The sequence below is a fragment of the Heloderma suspectum genome, chromosome 8 (genome assembly GCF_057233095.1).
Source record: "Heloderma suspectum isolate Gila_16-S chromosome 8, 16-S_ref, whole genome shotgun sequence".
In the NCBI taxonomy this organism is placed as follows: Eukaryota; Metazoa; Chordata; class Lepidosauria; order Squamata; family Helodermatidae; genus Heloderma; species Heloderma suspectum.
The window spans coordinates 25102077-25119675 of NC_139465.1; the positions used below are offsets into that span (position 1 = coordinate 25102077).

Genomic DNA, 17599 nt, shown 5'->3' on the forward strand with positions numbered 1-17599 from the left:
AATGTGGACTTTTCTTTTTCTTGGCAGAATTGGACAAAATTTGCAGGGATAGTTGCACCTTTGGAGGGAACGAGTCTGCCGTGTTTCAGATGAATGGGTGCACAGATCTTTGTGCAACAGCAGCTTTTACATTTGGGGGGTATTCAAAATAGGACATGCTTTTCATCCTAGGTGCCTTGCAGACCATTCTTCTGAAAATGCAGACAGCAGAGATGTGGTCCAAAGTAAATAAAGTGCAAAGTTTCAGAAGGATCGGTGCACTGATTTGTGTGGCAGGGCAGTCCGAAAAAGATTGGGGTGTGGGGAGAGGCAGTGGGGGCTTTTCTTCTTCTCTCCCCTGTGTTTTTTTTTGGGGGGGGGCAATTTGTACGAAAATGGTACACGTCATAGGGGTGTCCCCAAGCAAGAAACCTCCAAAGCTTCAGAAGGATAGGTGCAGGGGCTAGGCAGTTGCCATGCTAGGAAATCTGTTTAAGGCCTTTTTCATAGTGAAGTCTGGTGGCGTTGAAAGAAGGGCCATTTCCAGGTCTCATCCTTGCCCTTCTCAAAGGACAATGATTGGAGAGCCCCTGGTGAAACGTGGCCTATGATTAGAAAATGGACGTTCAGTCACTCAACCTCCTTCCCACCAGCTCACCAGCTGGTACAAAAAGAATACAAAAGATACAATTTTTGGAGATACACTGTCTGCCTTTCCAAACCACAGTGGTGAATAAAGCCTTGTTCAGGGTCTAGCTTTGGTTCTGCTCACTTTAGGGGAAGTCCACTTCACCTTAGGAAGCACCAGAAATGGAGAAACCTTCTCCATGAGAAGCAAGAGCTTACCTGGGTCACCTGTAGCGGCCCGATAGTATTGGTGGCATATACAGCTGCCATGTCCTTTGCGTTTTATGTCTCCAGGTCGTTGTTCATCAGGAGCGTCAGCCCATATTCTCCAACATACTTTGTCACTTCCTCCACAGCTGCCTTGATGCTCTTGAGATCAGTGACATCTGTAGAATGACAACATTCATTTCAAATACTTAGGAACTTGAGGGGAAAGGCCCAAGAGTGTAATTAAGAAAAGGTTCATTTAAACTGGGCAGGCTGTGATTTCCAGAATTTCAGAAGGCTGGCAAATCTATCCAGGTAAGAGAAGTTCTTCTCAGTGAACCTGTCTGTCACCTCAGCTTGTCAGCTGCATTAGAGAGTGCGGCATCCACCTTCCCAGCCGGAGAAGCAGAACAAGGGCCTGTGTGTCAGCAGGAAGTACAGAGAGATGGCAATTATTTTAAAAGTAGCAACAAATCACTTTGGCAGAGACTGGGCTCAAAGGAGGGCATTTGAAGTCCAAAGTAGTTTGTTCTTTGTGGAATCTAAGACAACACAACTGAGCACAACACACAAAGCTTAGGCTACCATGACAGATAGCCTAGCACCCATGGCTTTGGTAGGCCACGTCAATGGGAAAACGTAATATAATGGCAATTAGGGCAGCTCAAAAGTTCCAGGGCACAGCTCAGAAAGATCCAGGGCCCATGCCCAGATGGTCCTCTTTTAAATGACGCCACTGACCACGTGGGTTTTTCAGCTATGGTGGCCCATTTGCGCTCTGGGACACAGGATAAGTCCTGATGGTCTCATTGTGCTTTATGCTCACCAAGGGTAGAGTGAAGCAGGAATTAGCAGGTATGGTACCCTGGCAATTTCCCTACAGGTCTGCTAGCCAGAAATTGTGTGCAGTTGGGAAAGACCTAATATTACTGTCAATGCAAAATGACAAACAGCTGAATACAAATAGTTTAACATCTTTGATTAAGTTTGAAATTGTAAATATCTTCTTTTCTTTTTTAGGGGACAACTTGAACATTGTGTCTTACATGGCCCTGTAGATTTGCCCCACTCCCTCTGCTAATACCTTGAGCATCAGCAATGAGAGAGAGTTTCTCCACCCAACCACAATTTCACCAATCTCACAATCTCAGATAGCTGTAGCAATGCTGCTACTGTCAACAAACTAGCTGATAACTCCATTGTTGTATATTAAACCATCTATAGAGTAAACCTTTAGCTTCTAAAATGCTTAGCAGGCAAAACAATCTTAACCCCTATTTTGCTGTATCATCCCTAAATCCCAAAACACAATTTACCCCTTAGACGAGCCTGCTACTGTCTCTGTTGAAACCTGTCAGTTCTAGCGCCTGTGAAAGGTTTGATTCAGACTGAGCTTCTTATGTTTCTGCTTTCTGTAAACTGCAGCTGTGCAATCTAATCTTATTGCCCTGAACGCAGTATTCAGCCTATATAACTCTAAGGGGTTCATCACACATAGCTTTTATCCTGCTACTGAGATGGCTCTGTCACGGACGTTTGCGGCTCTTTAAATGACGCCGTTACCCTCCAGGGTGTCTCCCGCCATTTCCTCCATCCTATCTCGTGTTTTCCCCAAACGTGAAAAAAATGTGGTATTTTTTTCAGCCCACGGAACAGGAGCACCACGGATTTCCCCCGTGAAATTCTCCAATAGCAGAAGAAACCGCTGTGTCTGCCTGCTGTGGGTGTTTGTTTTCAGTTGTGGGGGTGCGCGTGGTCAGGATGACGAAGGCATTGAGGATGGGAGCAGGGTGTGCAGGAGTAGATTTGACAGGCACGAGGGCAAGAATCGCCTGCCAGTTGCAACCCCTGCCTCTGCTCAAGTCTTGCTGAGGAAGGACGTTCCTCGATCCCCAGGTGTCTGCCATGTAGATGCTTGAGCACATTTCTCAGCTGGAGGGAGAAGAGGGTAAAATGCCTCCCTGAAACCAAGGGAGACACATCAGATCCCCCACCCCACCAAGCTCAGAAGCAACATCCTCTGTTGATTCAGAGCACCCCATTAAGTTCAATGGGTCTACTTATGTCTACTCAGAAGTAAGGCAGAGGTTTCCTGGGGGCTGCAAGAAAAGAGTACAGCAGAAGTTAAGCTACAAAAACAAGACCCCCCCTTTGCACACATGCCAGGGAGGGAGGAAGGCACTCCCTCAGTTCAAACCATGTGTCTGCCGTGTAAAGGAGCCCTTCCTAATCCCACAAAGAAACCGAAAGCAGGAAGCTCCAGAAAGGATGTGGATTTCTGCAGGTTTTCTGATTAATGTAGAAACACCGTAAAGTAGTACCTCCTCATGTATGATAGAAAAGATTGCCCAGCGGTTCTCCACTTTCATTGATAGCCCTCATTCTTTTACTGCCTTTCTTATTCTTATTTAATTAATCTATATTACTAATTGCTATCTTTTTCATGTTATTGAAGCATTCTTGTTACACCAGAATGTGCTGGGAAACATGGGGGAGGGGGGAGAACAAAGGGATGGGAAACCAGCCCCCTTTTTAACCCGATGCTATGCAGGATCTCTATAACGAAGGTGTGAAGTACTTACTTTCTAAGGCAATAAACCAAACAATGGTGAATCGGAGCCGAGATCCCGCTTTACAGCCTTTAGGGAATTTGTGCTTTAAACTGTGCCATTTTGGTTGAGGGGGATCTCTGTAAATTCTGATGTGGACATTCAGGGGACAAGCCTCATTGACCACAACAGGAGTTACTTCTGAGTAAGCCCTAATTAGTTTGTGTAGGGATGGGAAACACACAGGAAACACCACTTGACCGAGGTCATGGTGAAAGGCACACCCCCAGGCAGGGCTAGCATACCAGAGGTAAATGCGGGGGTTGGGGCACACAGCAACTATACTGCGGAGAACCTGACTTAAGGAAAAGAAATGGACTTCATGCAATCTCAGGAAATCCGGGTTTTCTCTTATATGCTCTGGGGTGGCTGCTGGATGGCCATGACGTCATATATCCCAAAAGACCTCCAAATGCAGCCCGCTCAGAGTAAATCACTCATGGAGACACCCCCCAGGGACCTCTGTGTCCTTTCAAGTTTAGAAAAGTACCATTATCCTCTTCAGAAAGCAAGGAGAGCACATTCATGATTCCTCACATGCTCTCCTGCACACTCATCATCCCCATCTGCTGAAAAAGAGGAAACAACCATTGCTGCAAAGTCAAAGGCCCACAAGTAGGAAAAAAAAGGATATGTGCAGTTGGATGTCCGGGGGGGGGGCGGGGGGCGGGAATCTTCACGACAACGGAATAACAAGCGCATTAGAATATTACCCAGATTCTCATGGAATCGGTTTGGTCTGTCAGGGACACATGAAGCAAGAAAAGCTGAGTGCAGCGTACCTTTAAAATCCACTTGGATTTTGCACAGAAAGCGAAAGAGCGCTTTAGGGCAAGTTATGATTGCACAGAAGGCGAAAGAGCGCTTTAGGGCAAGTTACTAAAGTTAGCCTTTAACCCTTTACATGCTTCTACTTCTAAGTAAACATGCACAGAAGGGGGGGGGGTTGCTGTCATTTGCTTTCCCTTGTAGGATCTCCCTTCATTTATGATACCTGAAACCTCTGCTTTGTGGGAAGTGTTGCATGAAAGGTGATGAAGCCCTGTTTGCAGCTTAGGTATGAGGTCTGGATTGTCCTTCCCCTTTGCAATCAACACCACAAAGAGACAAAGCTCCAGGCTAATAAGATTTTATTTTGTTAGAGACTGAGCCTCTCTACAAATGCAGATTTAAGAAAGCACTCAGACTGCGTCAGGCCCTAAACAACTAATCCGCAATCTCTAATCAGAGGAGACAAACCAGAGAGTAGAGAAGATGCCGACAGTTTTGCCCATGGACTTCATGCCCCAAATTTGCTTTGCAGTGGTGCCCCTCCCTTAGGGTGGCTCCCTCCTAAGTTGACTTCTAAGAGTGGCTATCCCGGCGGAGCATCTGAGCCCCATCCCTAACATTTCCTGCTTTGCTTTGCAACTCGCCCTTGTTGTTGTTGTTGTTCAGTCCTTAAGTCGTGTCCAACTCTTCGTGACCCCATGGACCATAGCACGGCAGGCCTTCCTGTCCTCCGCTCTCTCCCAGAGTGTGCTCAAGTTCATATTCATTGCATCGGTGATGCGATCTAGCCATCTCATCCTCTGCCGTCCCCTTCTCCTTTTGCCTTCAATCTTTCCCAGCATCAAGGTCTTTTCCAGGGAGTTTTCTCTTTGCATTAGGTGGCCAAAATATTTGAGCTTCAGCTTCAGTATCTGTCCTTCCAATGAGCACTCAGGGTTGATTTCCTTTAGGATGGACTGATTTGACCTCCTTGCAGTCCAGGGGATTCGTAAGAGTCTTCTCCAGCACTACAGTTCGAAAGCATCAATTCTTCGGCACTCAGCCTTCCTTATAGTCCAGCTCTCACAGCCATACATTACTACTGGGAAAACCATAGCTTTGATTAGACGGACCTTTGTCGGCAAGGTGATGTCTCTGCTTCTTACTATGCTGTCTAGGTTTGCCATAGCTTTCCTCCCAAGGAGCAAGCGTCTTTTAATTTCATGGCTACAGCCACTGTCTGCAGTGATCTTGGAGCCCAAGAAAATAAAATCTGTCACTGCTTCCATTTCTTCCCCTTTCTATATGCCAGGAAGTGATGGGGCCAGATGCCATGATCTTAGTTTTTTTAATGTTGAGTTTCAAACCAGCTTTTGCACTCTCCTCTTTCACCCTCAACAACAGGCTCTTTAGATCCTCTTCGCTTTCTGCCATTAGGGTGGTATCGTCTGCGTACCTGAGGTTGTGGATAATTCTCCCAGCAATCTTAATTCTGACCTGTGATTCATCCAACCCGGCGTTTCTCAAGATGTACTCTGCATATAAGTTAAATAAGCAGGGCGACAATATACAACCTTGTCGTACTCCTTTCCCAATTTTGAACCAATCGGTTGTTTCATGTCCGGTTCTTACTGTTGCTTCTTGACCCTCGTACAGGTTTCTCAGGAGACAGGTAAGGTGGTCTGGTACTCCCATCTCCTTAAGAATTTACCACAGTTCGTTGTGACCCACGCAATTAAAGGCTTTAACGTAGTCAATGAAGCAGAAATAGACGTTTTTCTGGAATTCTCTTGCTTTCTCCATGATCCAGCGAATGTTGGCGATTTTAATCTCCCCCCTCTTCCTCCTCCTCCTCCTCCTCCTCCTCCACCTCCTGGGAAACTTGAGTTCCTTCAGTGGAGGGAGGGGGCAGTGACTCACCCTGGCCAATCTGTTTGTCAAGGCCTTCTGAAGAATCTCTCCCAGCGTCTTGGGGAGTTCCCTCCCCTGGGCTTTGATCTAGCTGTTTTAACTCTGATTCAGAATTGGAGTTGGCTAATCCCAGGAACCTCTGTAGGTCTTCTTTGGCTGATGGAGCCTGCCAAGTTAGCACGGCTTGTACTTTAACAGGATCCATTTTGATGCCTTCCACTGAAATCTTATAACCCAGGTTGTCCAAAGTCTGTCAAATCAAAAGCCCACTTTTGCTGTTTTGCAGAATCATTTTCTCCTTTTTTTCTTTTTGCCTATGTATAATCATGTATGTATAATTTGTCTCCTGAGTGTGATTATTTACATATTTTGATTAAACATAGGTTATATGTAACTATCACATTAAACTTAGTTGAATAAGGTTCTATCTATCTATCTATCTATCTATCATCTATCATCTATGTATCATCTATCTATCTGTATATATCTCCAGATAAAATATTACTTAAAATACCTGCTTTTTAAATTCTTTTTATCATTATCATTATTATTTCTTGCTGGTTAAATTTGCTTGTTTGTAATTTGCTCTGTGTATGTATTCAATATGTGGGAGGGGCCTAGCTGAGTACTGCGGCTGCACATTGGTCCAAAGGGAAGGCAGAAGTTTTTGTTTTTTGTTTTTGTCGTGGGATTTTTGTTTTGGTTTGTTGGTGGGGGTTGCAACTTTTTTTGGTTTTAGATAAAAGATGTGGACACAAATTGGATTATTTGATTTTTATTTGTTTTTGTCTTTTTAAAAACTGATTGATATCGCTTATGCTTATTTGATTGTGGGTGGGGACTTCAACAAGGTTTCAGATCCTTTGTTAGATAGGAGAACACTTTCTCCGAAGACCCAGTCTGCCGTGATACTGGCACTCCAGGCTTACATGATGGAATATGGTTGATGCTTGGAGAATTGTACATCCTGCTGACAGAGAGTATACTTTTATTTCATTAGTTCACCGTATTCAAATTCAAGGGGTGGTGGAGGAAAAAAACCCCTGTATATTGCCCTTTTAGAGTTAATTGAAAAAAGGGTGGGGTGAAAAATAAATGTAGTAAGTTAAACATACAATGCCATTAGGAAATGTAGTAATCCAGCCTTTGAATGAAGTCTGCTGCATTTCTATGGCAGGGAAGGAGGAGGGGGCATCTCTTCTCAGGAAAGCTGCTTAGTTTCTAGCCTGGACGTAGTCACCTGCTTGCAATTACTTATTTCCTCTGGTGACCAGGCTAGTGCTTACATGCAAGGCTGCACTTCTTGGTCTTCAATGCCCTGTCACATTTCTCTCCTCTCCCACGGACATAGGGATATCATTAGGCAGTTTCAGAACTTTGTGAAGAAAAGAAACAGTAAAAAGAACAAACCAGAACATTTTTCTTGTAACTCAGGCACTTTATTAGTTTATTGGTGGCTCTGTAGGGAGTGTAGGAAGCCCTGTGGCATCAGGAGGCCAACCTCTCACCAGGGAACTCTGCGTCCTTCCCAGTCTAGAAAGGTACCATTATCTTTTTCAGAAAGCATGGAGAGCACATTCATGATTCCTCGTGTGCTCTCTTCCACACTCAGGTCCCCCGTCCACTGAAAAAGAGGAAAGAACCACAGCTGCCTAGTCAAAGACCCACAAGTAGAACAACAAGGGCTATGTGCAGTTGGATGTCCTGGTCATAACATGTCAGTTCCCACATTAGAGGCGGCAGTATACTGAGTCAACAGGATGATAATATTGAAGGGCAACAACTATCTCTGAGGACTCAGGCAGGGCCGGCCCTACCATCGGGGTCTAATAATTAGGCAGAGGGAGGCAACCGCCTCAAGCAGAAGATGCTGAGAGACAAAGGCTGCAGCCCCAGGCTGTTCCTCTTGAGCCCCCCAGGTGTTTTGTCCTTTGGAAGGCAGAGCAGTGTGTGCCACATGGCCTGTTCTGAGGCCCGGGCCGAACTAGCCTACTGCCTGAGGTGTGGTGGAGAATGCCATTGCATCAACTGCCAGTCCAGGCAGCTTCAGTATATGGAATGGAGAGGGGGTGCCATCTTGTCCTTTTCCTAGGGCAGCACAATATCCTGGGCTGGCCCTGGCCTGAGGCCTATCCCGGTTCATTGAGATTATTCGCAACCCCAGGAAGAAGGCACCTGACTGTCTTGAAATTCTGCTTGTTTGGGTGTCTAATATCTCCAAGCACCACTCTGGGGGTCTTAACACTGAGCCAACCCTGCGTTTATGCTACCTTTCTGCAATCAAGTGCTCAGGGAATCACATATTCCCTTCACTGACATATGGAGATTTAGCTTTGGACCAACCCTGTTCCAATTCCTTTTTCAAGATTGCCATTCCTCCGTCTCCATATTTACGGATTGTCAGAAGACAAAAAAAGGCCAGGTCATTTTCGGGGACTCAATGTTCGTTCCCTTGGCATTCACCCCACCCTGATTGCTTAAGCAAGGGTGGGCAACCCAAGGCCCATGGGCCGCACGCATCCCCCCATCTTGTTTGCAGCCCCCACTCCACCCCTGCTGAGATTTGAGGGGGAAGTCTGGAAGTCGCCCACCCCCAGTAAAGGTTAAAGCTGTTACCTGTGCCATTTCAGTTCTCACATAGCCAGGATGGATGCAAGCACACAGAATCCCATAGTTTTTGTACTGCAGTGATTGGCACTTGGTGAGCAAGTTTAAAGCAGCCTACAGGGAGAAAACAAAACAAAAGGAGTGCATTTGGGCTCAGATAAATCACCAAAGGAAAAGATACTGGATTCAGTTGTATGACTGAGCTAAGAAAGGAAAGGGAGGCACAGAAGTCTTGAAGAAGCAGGAAACATCACTACATGGTTCCTGACACAAGATCTAACAGCCTGGAAGGAAGTTGGGAAATGCAAGAACCTGGAAATAAACATGAGGGGTGCTATAACTACATTAGCACCATCAACTCTTGACTTCTAATCTTCTTCGGAGTGCCTGGAGTGGGGAGATCAGGGAAGTGCCCAGCTATCTGTCTAGTAAAGAAACTGGGGGACATGGGGCATGGGGAAGTGAGATACAAGTGTTCCTGCTAAATAGTGGCGCAGCTAGGTAATCGTATGAATAACTGCAATTCTTTAATGTTTAAATACTGTGTGTGGCCTCTGAGAGGCTATAATGTATCTGTGTCTGTGAACTGGATGTTTTAGTCCCTTAGGGTTGGAGTCCTCACTCAGATGAAGAGTGAAGAGAAAAAACAAATATAGTCAGCTTTTTGTTGGGAAGCTTAAAGCTGGAGAACTGATCCATGTTTATAGGCTCTTATCCCCTTGTATAAGGTAAACTGAACTGATATTTGGGTGTAGCAGGACTGTAAGTGGATGGGAATCATTTTTGTTCTCTGGGATTTGTTATGTCCAAAGGGAGTACCAAGTGTCATCTTGTGGAACCAGAGACACATTGGGCCTGGCGCGCTGCAAAGTTGCAAGCAGGAATTCCATAATTTTGTTTGGACTCAGAAGGACTAATTGTTGCATTTGTTTGTACTGGCCCATTGTTCTATGTTTGTATCACTTTATTTCTTCCAAAAGACAGGTCTGTTCAGTTATAGCTTTGCAAGTTTATTCTAATTCAGCCCCACAGAACCCACATAGGTGGAGGCTATAGAGGGCTGAGGCCTAGCGTTGCTACTGTGTTGAAGGCCTGCTTTAGCCGTACTTGCGTAAGGACAGTTCTGAAAGGGAAGAGAGAGACTATTGTTTCTAATAGTTTTGGATGGGGTAAATTCAGAATAAAGTTCAGGTAAATTCAATTTTGATTGGTCTGGGAAACGCCAGGCTCTAATTGGCAGAGGGTTCTAGCTAGGCCGAGTAAGGTAGTTGGGAAATGGCAGGGAAAGAGTAGACAGGGATTCAGTTAGTCAACTGGGAGTGGAGAGGGAGAATCTGTTTGGTGTGATGTGTGAAGCAGGACTAGGAAAGGCTGAGAAGAAGGCAGAAGTGGAGGCCTGAATGCCAAGCAATTCCTTCTCTGTGTGATAGCCATGCATAGTTGGTGACGATTAGGAGCAGGTGGCTATGCCAGGAGACTGCCTTAAGATCTTGCCGGAAGACGTTTACACAAGCAGACATTAAAAATCAGATAAACTGTCCAAGCAGCCAGTGGTACAACCGGAGGAGCTCGGGTGTCAGAGGAAAACAGCACCAAGAGCGGGACCTGGTTGTGGGGAGGAGTTTAAGGAACTTGGCCTGAGGTAAAAGAAGCCATTAAGAGGCTTGTTTTAGCAACAGTGTCTCTTGAGTCCTTAGGAAGTGTCAGCCAGTCTTCCTTTGAAACGCCTGTACTATACGGTAGTATTCCCGTATGTATAAAATATCCCTTTATTAAACTTGTTTAGTGCTTAATCCTGTCTCTAACGTTGGCACCCATCTCACACGTAAGCCTCTCACAGCAAGCTACTCAGAGGCTTTTAAATGACTGGTGGCGGCCGAAAAGGGTCAGCTTGTGGAACTCTGACTTATAGAGGCAGAGAGTTCCTGTGGCCCTGAAATATAAGCATTGGCCAGAAAATGTAAGAAAACCCATACATGGGATTCCCCAGTGAAAGAGCAATTTCCTCATACCTGAATTTCACAATACGTACCTTACTGCAGCGATACCCAATAACCTTCATCTTATCCCAAAGGAGCACGACTTCCACGGAGCCCCCAGCACTGGATGTATTGATAACGGCTGCCTTGCTGCAGCTCAGGCCCTTCTGGGGACTCCTCCGAGCTGCCATCTTCAACAGGGGCAGAAACGCCTTGGGGAGATACAGGCAGTGTGGTGAGGTCCACGAAATGCTGCTTTGCAACGACAACGACATCAAAGAAGACAGAGCCAGCACTGGGTGCAGTAAGATGAGGATAGAAGCAAGGCTTGTACTTTCAGCAGCCGTGAAGCCATTACTGTGGGACTGCTGCTTTGAAAGGCTTTCCATGAGGTTTAGCGGCACAACAGTCACTACCTCTCAGACGTGTAGCGGAGCGGTGTTGCTGTGACAGGTAAAGGAATACGTGCATTTTGCTTGCTTGGCCATAAGCCATACCAAAACTAAAGTATCACTACAAAGCAATATTATAAAACAACACTTTTTGATAGAGGTGTACACCGACTGGAAGATTCAACTTAGACTCTGATTTGGTGCTTCAGAAAGTGGCCTGACTTGGCTCAGACTGATTTGGAGGTTGTCCGCTTCAACACGGATGCCAAACTTGACGCATAATTAAGAAATCCAAGGCTCTGTGCCTCCCATTGACTATCATGGAAATTTAAACCATGTCTATGACTTCTTCCTGTTTGTCCGGACTGGATGAAAATTGCAGGCGTAATAGCCCTTTAGGAGAGGATTAAACCTGCCAATGTTCAGAAGAATACATGCACTGGTTTTTCTGTTATGCACCTTCATAGTTTTAGAAAAATAATTGGACTTTTCTTTTTCTTGGCAGAATTGGACGAAATTTGCAGGGATAGTTGCACCTTTGGAGGGAACGGGCCTGCCATGTTTCAGATGAATGGGTGCACGGATCTTTGTGCAACAGTAGCTTTTACATTTGGGGGGTATTCAAAATAGGACATGCTTTTCATCCTAGGTGCCTTGCAGACCATTCTTCTGAAAATGCAGACAGCAGAGATGTGGTCCAAAGTAAATAAAGTGCAAAGTTTCAGAAGGATCGGTGCACTGATTTGTGTGGCAGGGCAGTCCGAAAAAGACTGGGGCGTGGGGAGAGGCAGTGGGGGGTTTTCTTCTTCTCTCCCCTGTGTTTTTTTCTGGGGGGCAATTTGTACGAAAATGGTAGATGTCATAGGGGTGTCCCCAAGCAAGATACCTCCAAAGCTTCAGAAGGATAGGTGCAGGGGCTAGGCAGTTGTCGTGCTAGGAAATCTGTTTAAGGCCTTTTTCATAGTGAAGTCTGGTGGCGTTGAAAGAAGGGCCATTTCAAGGTCTCATCCTTGCCCTTCAAAGGACAACGATTGGAGAGCCCCTGGTGAAACGTGGCCTATGATTAGAAAATGGACGTTCAGTCACTCAACCTCCTTCCCACCAGCTCACCAGCTGGTACAAAAAGAATACAAAAGATACAATTTTTGGAGATACACTGTCTGCCTTTCCAAACCACAACGGTGGATAAAGCCTTGTTCAGGGTCTAGCTTTGGTTCTGCTCACTTTAGGGGAAGTCCACTTCACCTTAGGAAGCACCAGAAATGGAGAAACCTTCTCCATGAGAAGCAAGAGCTTACCTGGGTCACCTGTAGCGGCCCGATAGTATTGGTGGCATATACAGCTGCCATGTCCTTTGCGTTTTCTGTCTCCAGGTCGTTGAGAAGACCAGTGCCAGCATTGTTCATCAGGAGGGTCAGCCCATATTCTCCAACATACTTTGTCACTTCCTCCACAGCTGCGTTGATGCTCTTGAGATCAGTGACGTCTGTAGAATGACAACATTCATTTCAAATACTTAGGAACTTGAGGGGAAAGGCCCAAGAGTGTAATTAAGAAAAGGTTCATTTAAACTGGGAAGGCTGTGATTTCCAGAATTTCAGAAGGCCGGCAAATCTATCCAGGTAAGAGAAGTTCTTCTCCGTGAACCTGTCTGTCACCTCAGCTTGTCAGCTGCATTAGAGAGTGTGGCATCCACCTTCCCAGCCGGAGAAGCAGAACAAGGGCCTGTGTGTCAGCAGGGAGTACAGAGAGATGGCAATTATTTTAAAAGTAGCAACAAATCAGTTTGGCAGAGACTGGGCTCAAAGGAGGGCATTTGAAGTCCAAAGTAGTTTGTTCTTTGTGAAATCTAAGACAACACAACTGAGCACAACACACAAAGCTTAGGCTACCATGACAGATAGCCTAGCAGCCCATGGCTTTGGTAGGCCTTTCCATAGAGCTCCTTTGCACAAGCACTTTACAGACCGGGTTGCACTGGTTCTTTGGATGGCACCTAACCAAAACCCTGGGGCTATTTTTGCAGTACAAACCTTGAGCCAAGTTACCGACAGTCATAGAAGACAGCTGACGGTAGCACAGGGCGATGGAATACCTACCTAACTGCAGTACCACCAGATTCTGGTATTGGGATGCCAGGTCCATTACCTCCTATAAAAAAATGATATTTTTCTCTTTGGATTAAACTGAAATTATGTTCCAGGAGAGGATATAACATGAAGCTGTACCCCAAGATGGTCAGAGAAGGACTTGCACCCAGGAATAACACGGGGGACAGATTTCAGCTGCTAGAATAACCCCCTCTTCTACAAATATCAATGGAGTGAGCAGTGAACAATCTGAAAGCCGTCTGGGATTTCTCCCCTGCTGTGCTATGCCATGTAGCCTCCCGCCTGCCTTGCAGCTGTATGTTCATTTGCTCCACTCATGTCACTCCCCTCTCACTACAATATCCTTCCCTGCAACCACCACATGGGTTTCACAGCTATGGTGGCCCATTCGCTCTCCGGGACACAGGATAAGCCCTGACAGTCTCATTGTGTTTTATGCTCACCAGGGGTAGGGTGAAGCAGGAACTAGCAGGTATGGTACCCTGGCAATTTCTCTACAGGTCCTCTAGCCAGAAATCTTGTGCGAATGGGACTGTTGGTCTCTCTCGCACAGTATTCCCTCTGCTCTGGCTAGCAGTGGCTCTCCAAATCCTTGGGCAGATGTCTTTCCCAGTCCAGCTACCTAAGATCCCTTCAGCTGGAGATGGTACCTATTGGACCTGGGATCTTTGGCAGACCCCGTGCTACAGCCACTCCCCAGGCAAGAACCTGCACTTGCAGACACGCTGCTGTTGTTGCTGCTGTTACGACAGACTAACGTGGTGATTCTTTCACGCCAAATTACCGATTCTCACCTTGTTTCTTGGGTCATCCATCCAAAGGGCTGTAGCGAAGACCCACTGGGGTGGAGTTGGCAGCGTCAGAAACTGCTTCACCAGACCTAGACCAATTCCCGAACTGGATCCTGTCACCAGGACGCTGCAGACAGAGAAATCTGTCATCGCCATCGTCCTGGCGCGGCAGCTCCTGGCTCCTGCTCCCTGCTTGCTTAGACGTTTGCTTCAAAAGGCATCTTCTCATCACGTTAGACGCTATTATAACAATTAGGCACCTGACACTAGATCTTCAGATAAGCTTCTGCTAGATATTGCACAACATTGCCAAGTTGATCGTTGGCTTCCCTAGGGTTCTTAACTAACGAACCCTCCGGGCCAATGAGGAAGCAAGACACCTGTAGAGGTGGCAGTGTGGTGTAGTGGACAGAGTGGAGGGAGATTTTCCCATTCAAATTCTTATAGGGTGACCTTGAGCCAGTCTCAGCTTAATCTACTTTACAGGGTTGTTGCGAGGATTTAAAAAGCAGGGGTGGCGGAGGAAAAAAACACATGTAGTTAATTGGAAAGTTAATGAGTTAATTGGAAAAAAGTTGGGGTGAAAACATAATAAGCTAAACATACAGTGGCATTAGGGAATGTATTAATTCAGCCTTTAGGATGAAGTCTCCAAAAGTTACCAGCCTGCAAAAAGAGCTTTGTAGCCTGTTGGATATTGGCAGAGGAGGAATGGGGAGTTCTGCCCCACCTGCAGCACCCTGCTGCATTTCTGTGGTGGGCAATGGAACACCTACCTAACTGCAGGACCTCCATTACCTCCTATAAAAAAAGAATATTGAACTGAAATTACACAACTGAAGACGATGGAAAGTCACGCTGTACCCTAAGGTGCTCCAAGAAGGGCTTGCACCCAGGCAGTACATGGGGGACAGACTCCAGCTCTAGAATAGCCCCCTCTTCTACAAATATCAATGGAGCGAGCAGTAAAGGATCTGAAAGCCCTCTGGAATCCCCCCCCCTTGTGCTGTGCCATGTAGCCTCCCGGCCGCCTTGCAGCTTTATGTCCCTTTGCTCCACTCATGTCACTCACTCCTTACTACAGTCTCCTTCTCTGCAACTACCACATGCAGGGACATGCTAGGTTCTTAAAAGATGCAGGGCACAGGCCCATAACACAAATTTGTGTGTACACACACACACACACACACACACATAATATATCCGGCTCTAAGCACACCTCTAATATGTATTTGTGTGTGTGCGCACGCGCGCGCATTCTTGCATGTGTGTATAGATTACATACATACATACATACATAAGAAGTGTGCACTGACCCCCCCCCCACTCCACTTCAACCCAGACCCTGATTCTGCGTTTTGGAAAACGTCCTGCTTCTGCTCAGGCCAATTTGTAATCGGACCACTTCAGCTCACCACCAAACCTGAGTCGAAGTTTGGAAAAATGAGACTTTATGCTTCCTGTTGACTACCATGGGAAATTAGGAAAAAACTGTAACTTTTTTCTCTTGGTCAGAACTGGATAATTTCAGGCATAGTAGCCTCCTAGAAGGGGATTACACCTGCCCAATGTCAGAAAAATAGGTGCAGGGTTTATATTTTGATTTTCTTTTAAAGGGAACTGCCAATAACATTTTTATTACTTGGAAGAATTGGATAAAAAAATCAGGATTCATTGTCCCATTGGAGGAGATAATGTCTGCCAAATTTCAGAATGATAGACACAAGGGGTTTTGTGCAAGGGTGGCCTTGACATTTTGAGGTCTCCAAAAGAGGACATACTTATCTCCTTATTTTCCTTGTGGACCATTGTTCTGAAAATTACAGACAGTCCCCCAGGCAAGAAACCTGCAAAGTTTCTGAAGGATATACATGCATGCAAATTTAGAATTACTAGAATGTATTTACAAGGTGATGCTCAGAATCCTACAAGCTAGGCTTCAGCAGTATGCGAACCGAGAACTACCGGAAGTACAAGCTGGGTTTTGAAGAGGCAGAGGAACTAGAGATCAAATCGCCAACATTCGCTGGATCATGGAGAAAGCAAGAGAATTCCAGAAAAATGTCTATTTCTGCTTCATTGACTACGCTAAAGCCTTTGATTGTGTGGATCACAACAAACTGTGGCAAATTGTGGCTCAGCCTTCCTTATAGTCCAGCTCTCACAGCCATACATTACTACTAGGAAAACCATAGCTTTGATTATATGGACCTTTGTCGGCAAGGTGATGTCTCTGCTTCTTACTATGCTGTCTAGGTTTGCCATAGCTTTCCTCCCAAGGAGCAAGCATCCTTTAATTTCATGGCTACAGTCACCGTCTGCGGTGATCTTGGAGCCCAAGAACATAAAATCTGTCACTGCTTCCATTTCTTCCCCTTCTATATGCCAGGAAGTGATGGGGCCAGATGCCATGATCTTAGTTTTTTTAATGTTGAGCTTCAAACCAGCTTTTGCACTCTCCACTTTCACCCTCAACAAGAGGCTCTTTAGATCCTCTTCGCTTTCCGCCATTAGGGTGGTATCGTCTGCGTATCTGAGGTTGTGGATAATTCTCCCGGCAATCTTAATTCCGACCTGTGATTCATCCAACCTGTCGTTTCTCATGATGCACTCTGCATATATGTTAAATAAGCAGGGCGACAATATACAGCCTTGTGGTACTCCTGTCCCAATTTTGAACCAATCGGTTGTTCCATGTCCGGTTCTTATTATTGCTTCTTGACCCTCGTACAGGTTTCTCAGGAGAGAGGTAAGGTGGTCTGGTACTCCCATCTCTTTAGGAATTTGCCACAGTTTGTTGTGATCCACACAATCAAAGGCTTTAGCGTAGTCAATGAAGACGTTTTTCTGGAAGTCAATGAAGTCAATGAAGACGTTTTTCTCTTGCTTTCTCCATGATCAATGAATAAAACAAATAAAAAACTAATAATCCAATTTGTGTCCACATCATTTATCTAATACCAAAAAAACTTGCGACCCCCCCAACAAACCAAAACAAAAATCCTACGACAAAAACAAAAAATAAAAACTTCTGCCTTCCCTTTGGACCAATGTGCAGCCGCAGTACTCAGCTAGCCCCCCCCCCACATATTGAGTACATACACAGAGCAAATTACAAACAAGCGTAGTCAATGAAGACGTTTTTCTCTTGCTTTCTCCATGATCCAGTGAATGTTGGCGATTTTAATCTCGCCCCCCTTCCTCCTCCTTCGCCTCCTCCTCCTCCTGGGAAACTTGAGTTCCTTCAGTGGAGGGAGGGGGCAGTGACTCACCCCGGACAATCTGTTTGTCAAGGCCTTCTGAAGAATCTCTCCCAGCGTCTTGGGGAGTTCTCTCCCCTGGGCTTTGATCTAGCTGTTTTAACTAGGGATGTACAAAACCCCTACCAATCCACGGTAGGGGGGAAGCGCTCCATCCCTCCCCCCGGAATCCTCAACGGGCGGGAGGCGCTCCGCCCCTCCCCCCGGAATCCTGCCCAGCCGGCTCTGGCCGCCCGCAGCCGGACATCCGGCCGCTGGGCAGCCCTGCAGGGACACAAATGGCGGCTGTCGTAGCCGCCACCATTGCGTCTCTGTAGTGAGCCGTCGTAGGCTACGTAAGTATTTATGTAGCCTATCACGGCACGGGGAAAAAAAC

The 17599-nt window shown here is 46.1% G+C and overlaps 1 protein-coding gene across 2 annotated transcripts; it reads right to left on the bottom strand.

The window, feature by feature from the left end:
• Positions 1–7508: 7508 nt before the first annotated feature.
• Positions 7509–14119, bottom strand: LOC146338957 (uncharacterized). 2 transcript variants are annotated; one of them, XM_084812432.1, is made up of 6 exons: positions 13967–14119; positions 13161–13212; positions 12360–12547; positions 10723–10881; positions 8700–8804; positions 7509–7707 (listed from the first exon to the last, which is right to left on the bottom strand). In XM_084812432.1, exons 1-6 carry the CDS (start codon positions 14117–14119, stop codon positions 7588–7590), a joined length of 777 nt encoding a protein of 258 aa, XP_084668558.1. In that variant the 3' UTR covers positions 7509–7587. The 2 variants fall into 2 exon arrangements, with proteins under 2 accessions (XP_084668558.1, XP_084668559.1); XM_084812433.1 differs by having other exon boundaries at positions 7531–7707; positions 8706–8804.
• Between the last annotated feature and the right edge of the window lie 3480 nt (positions 14120–17599).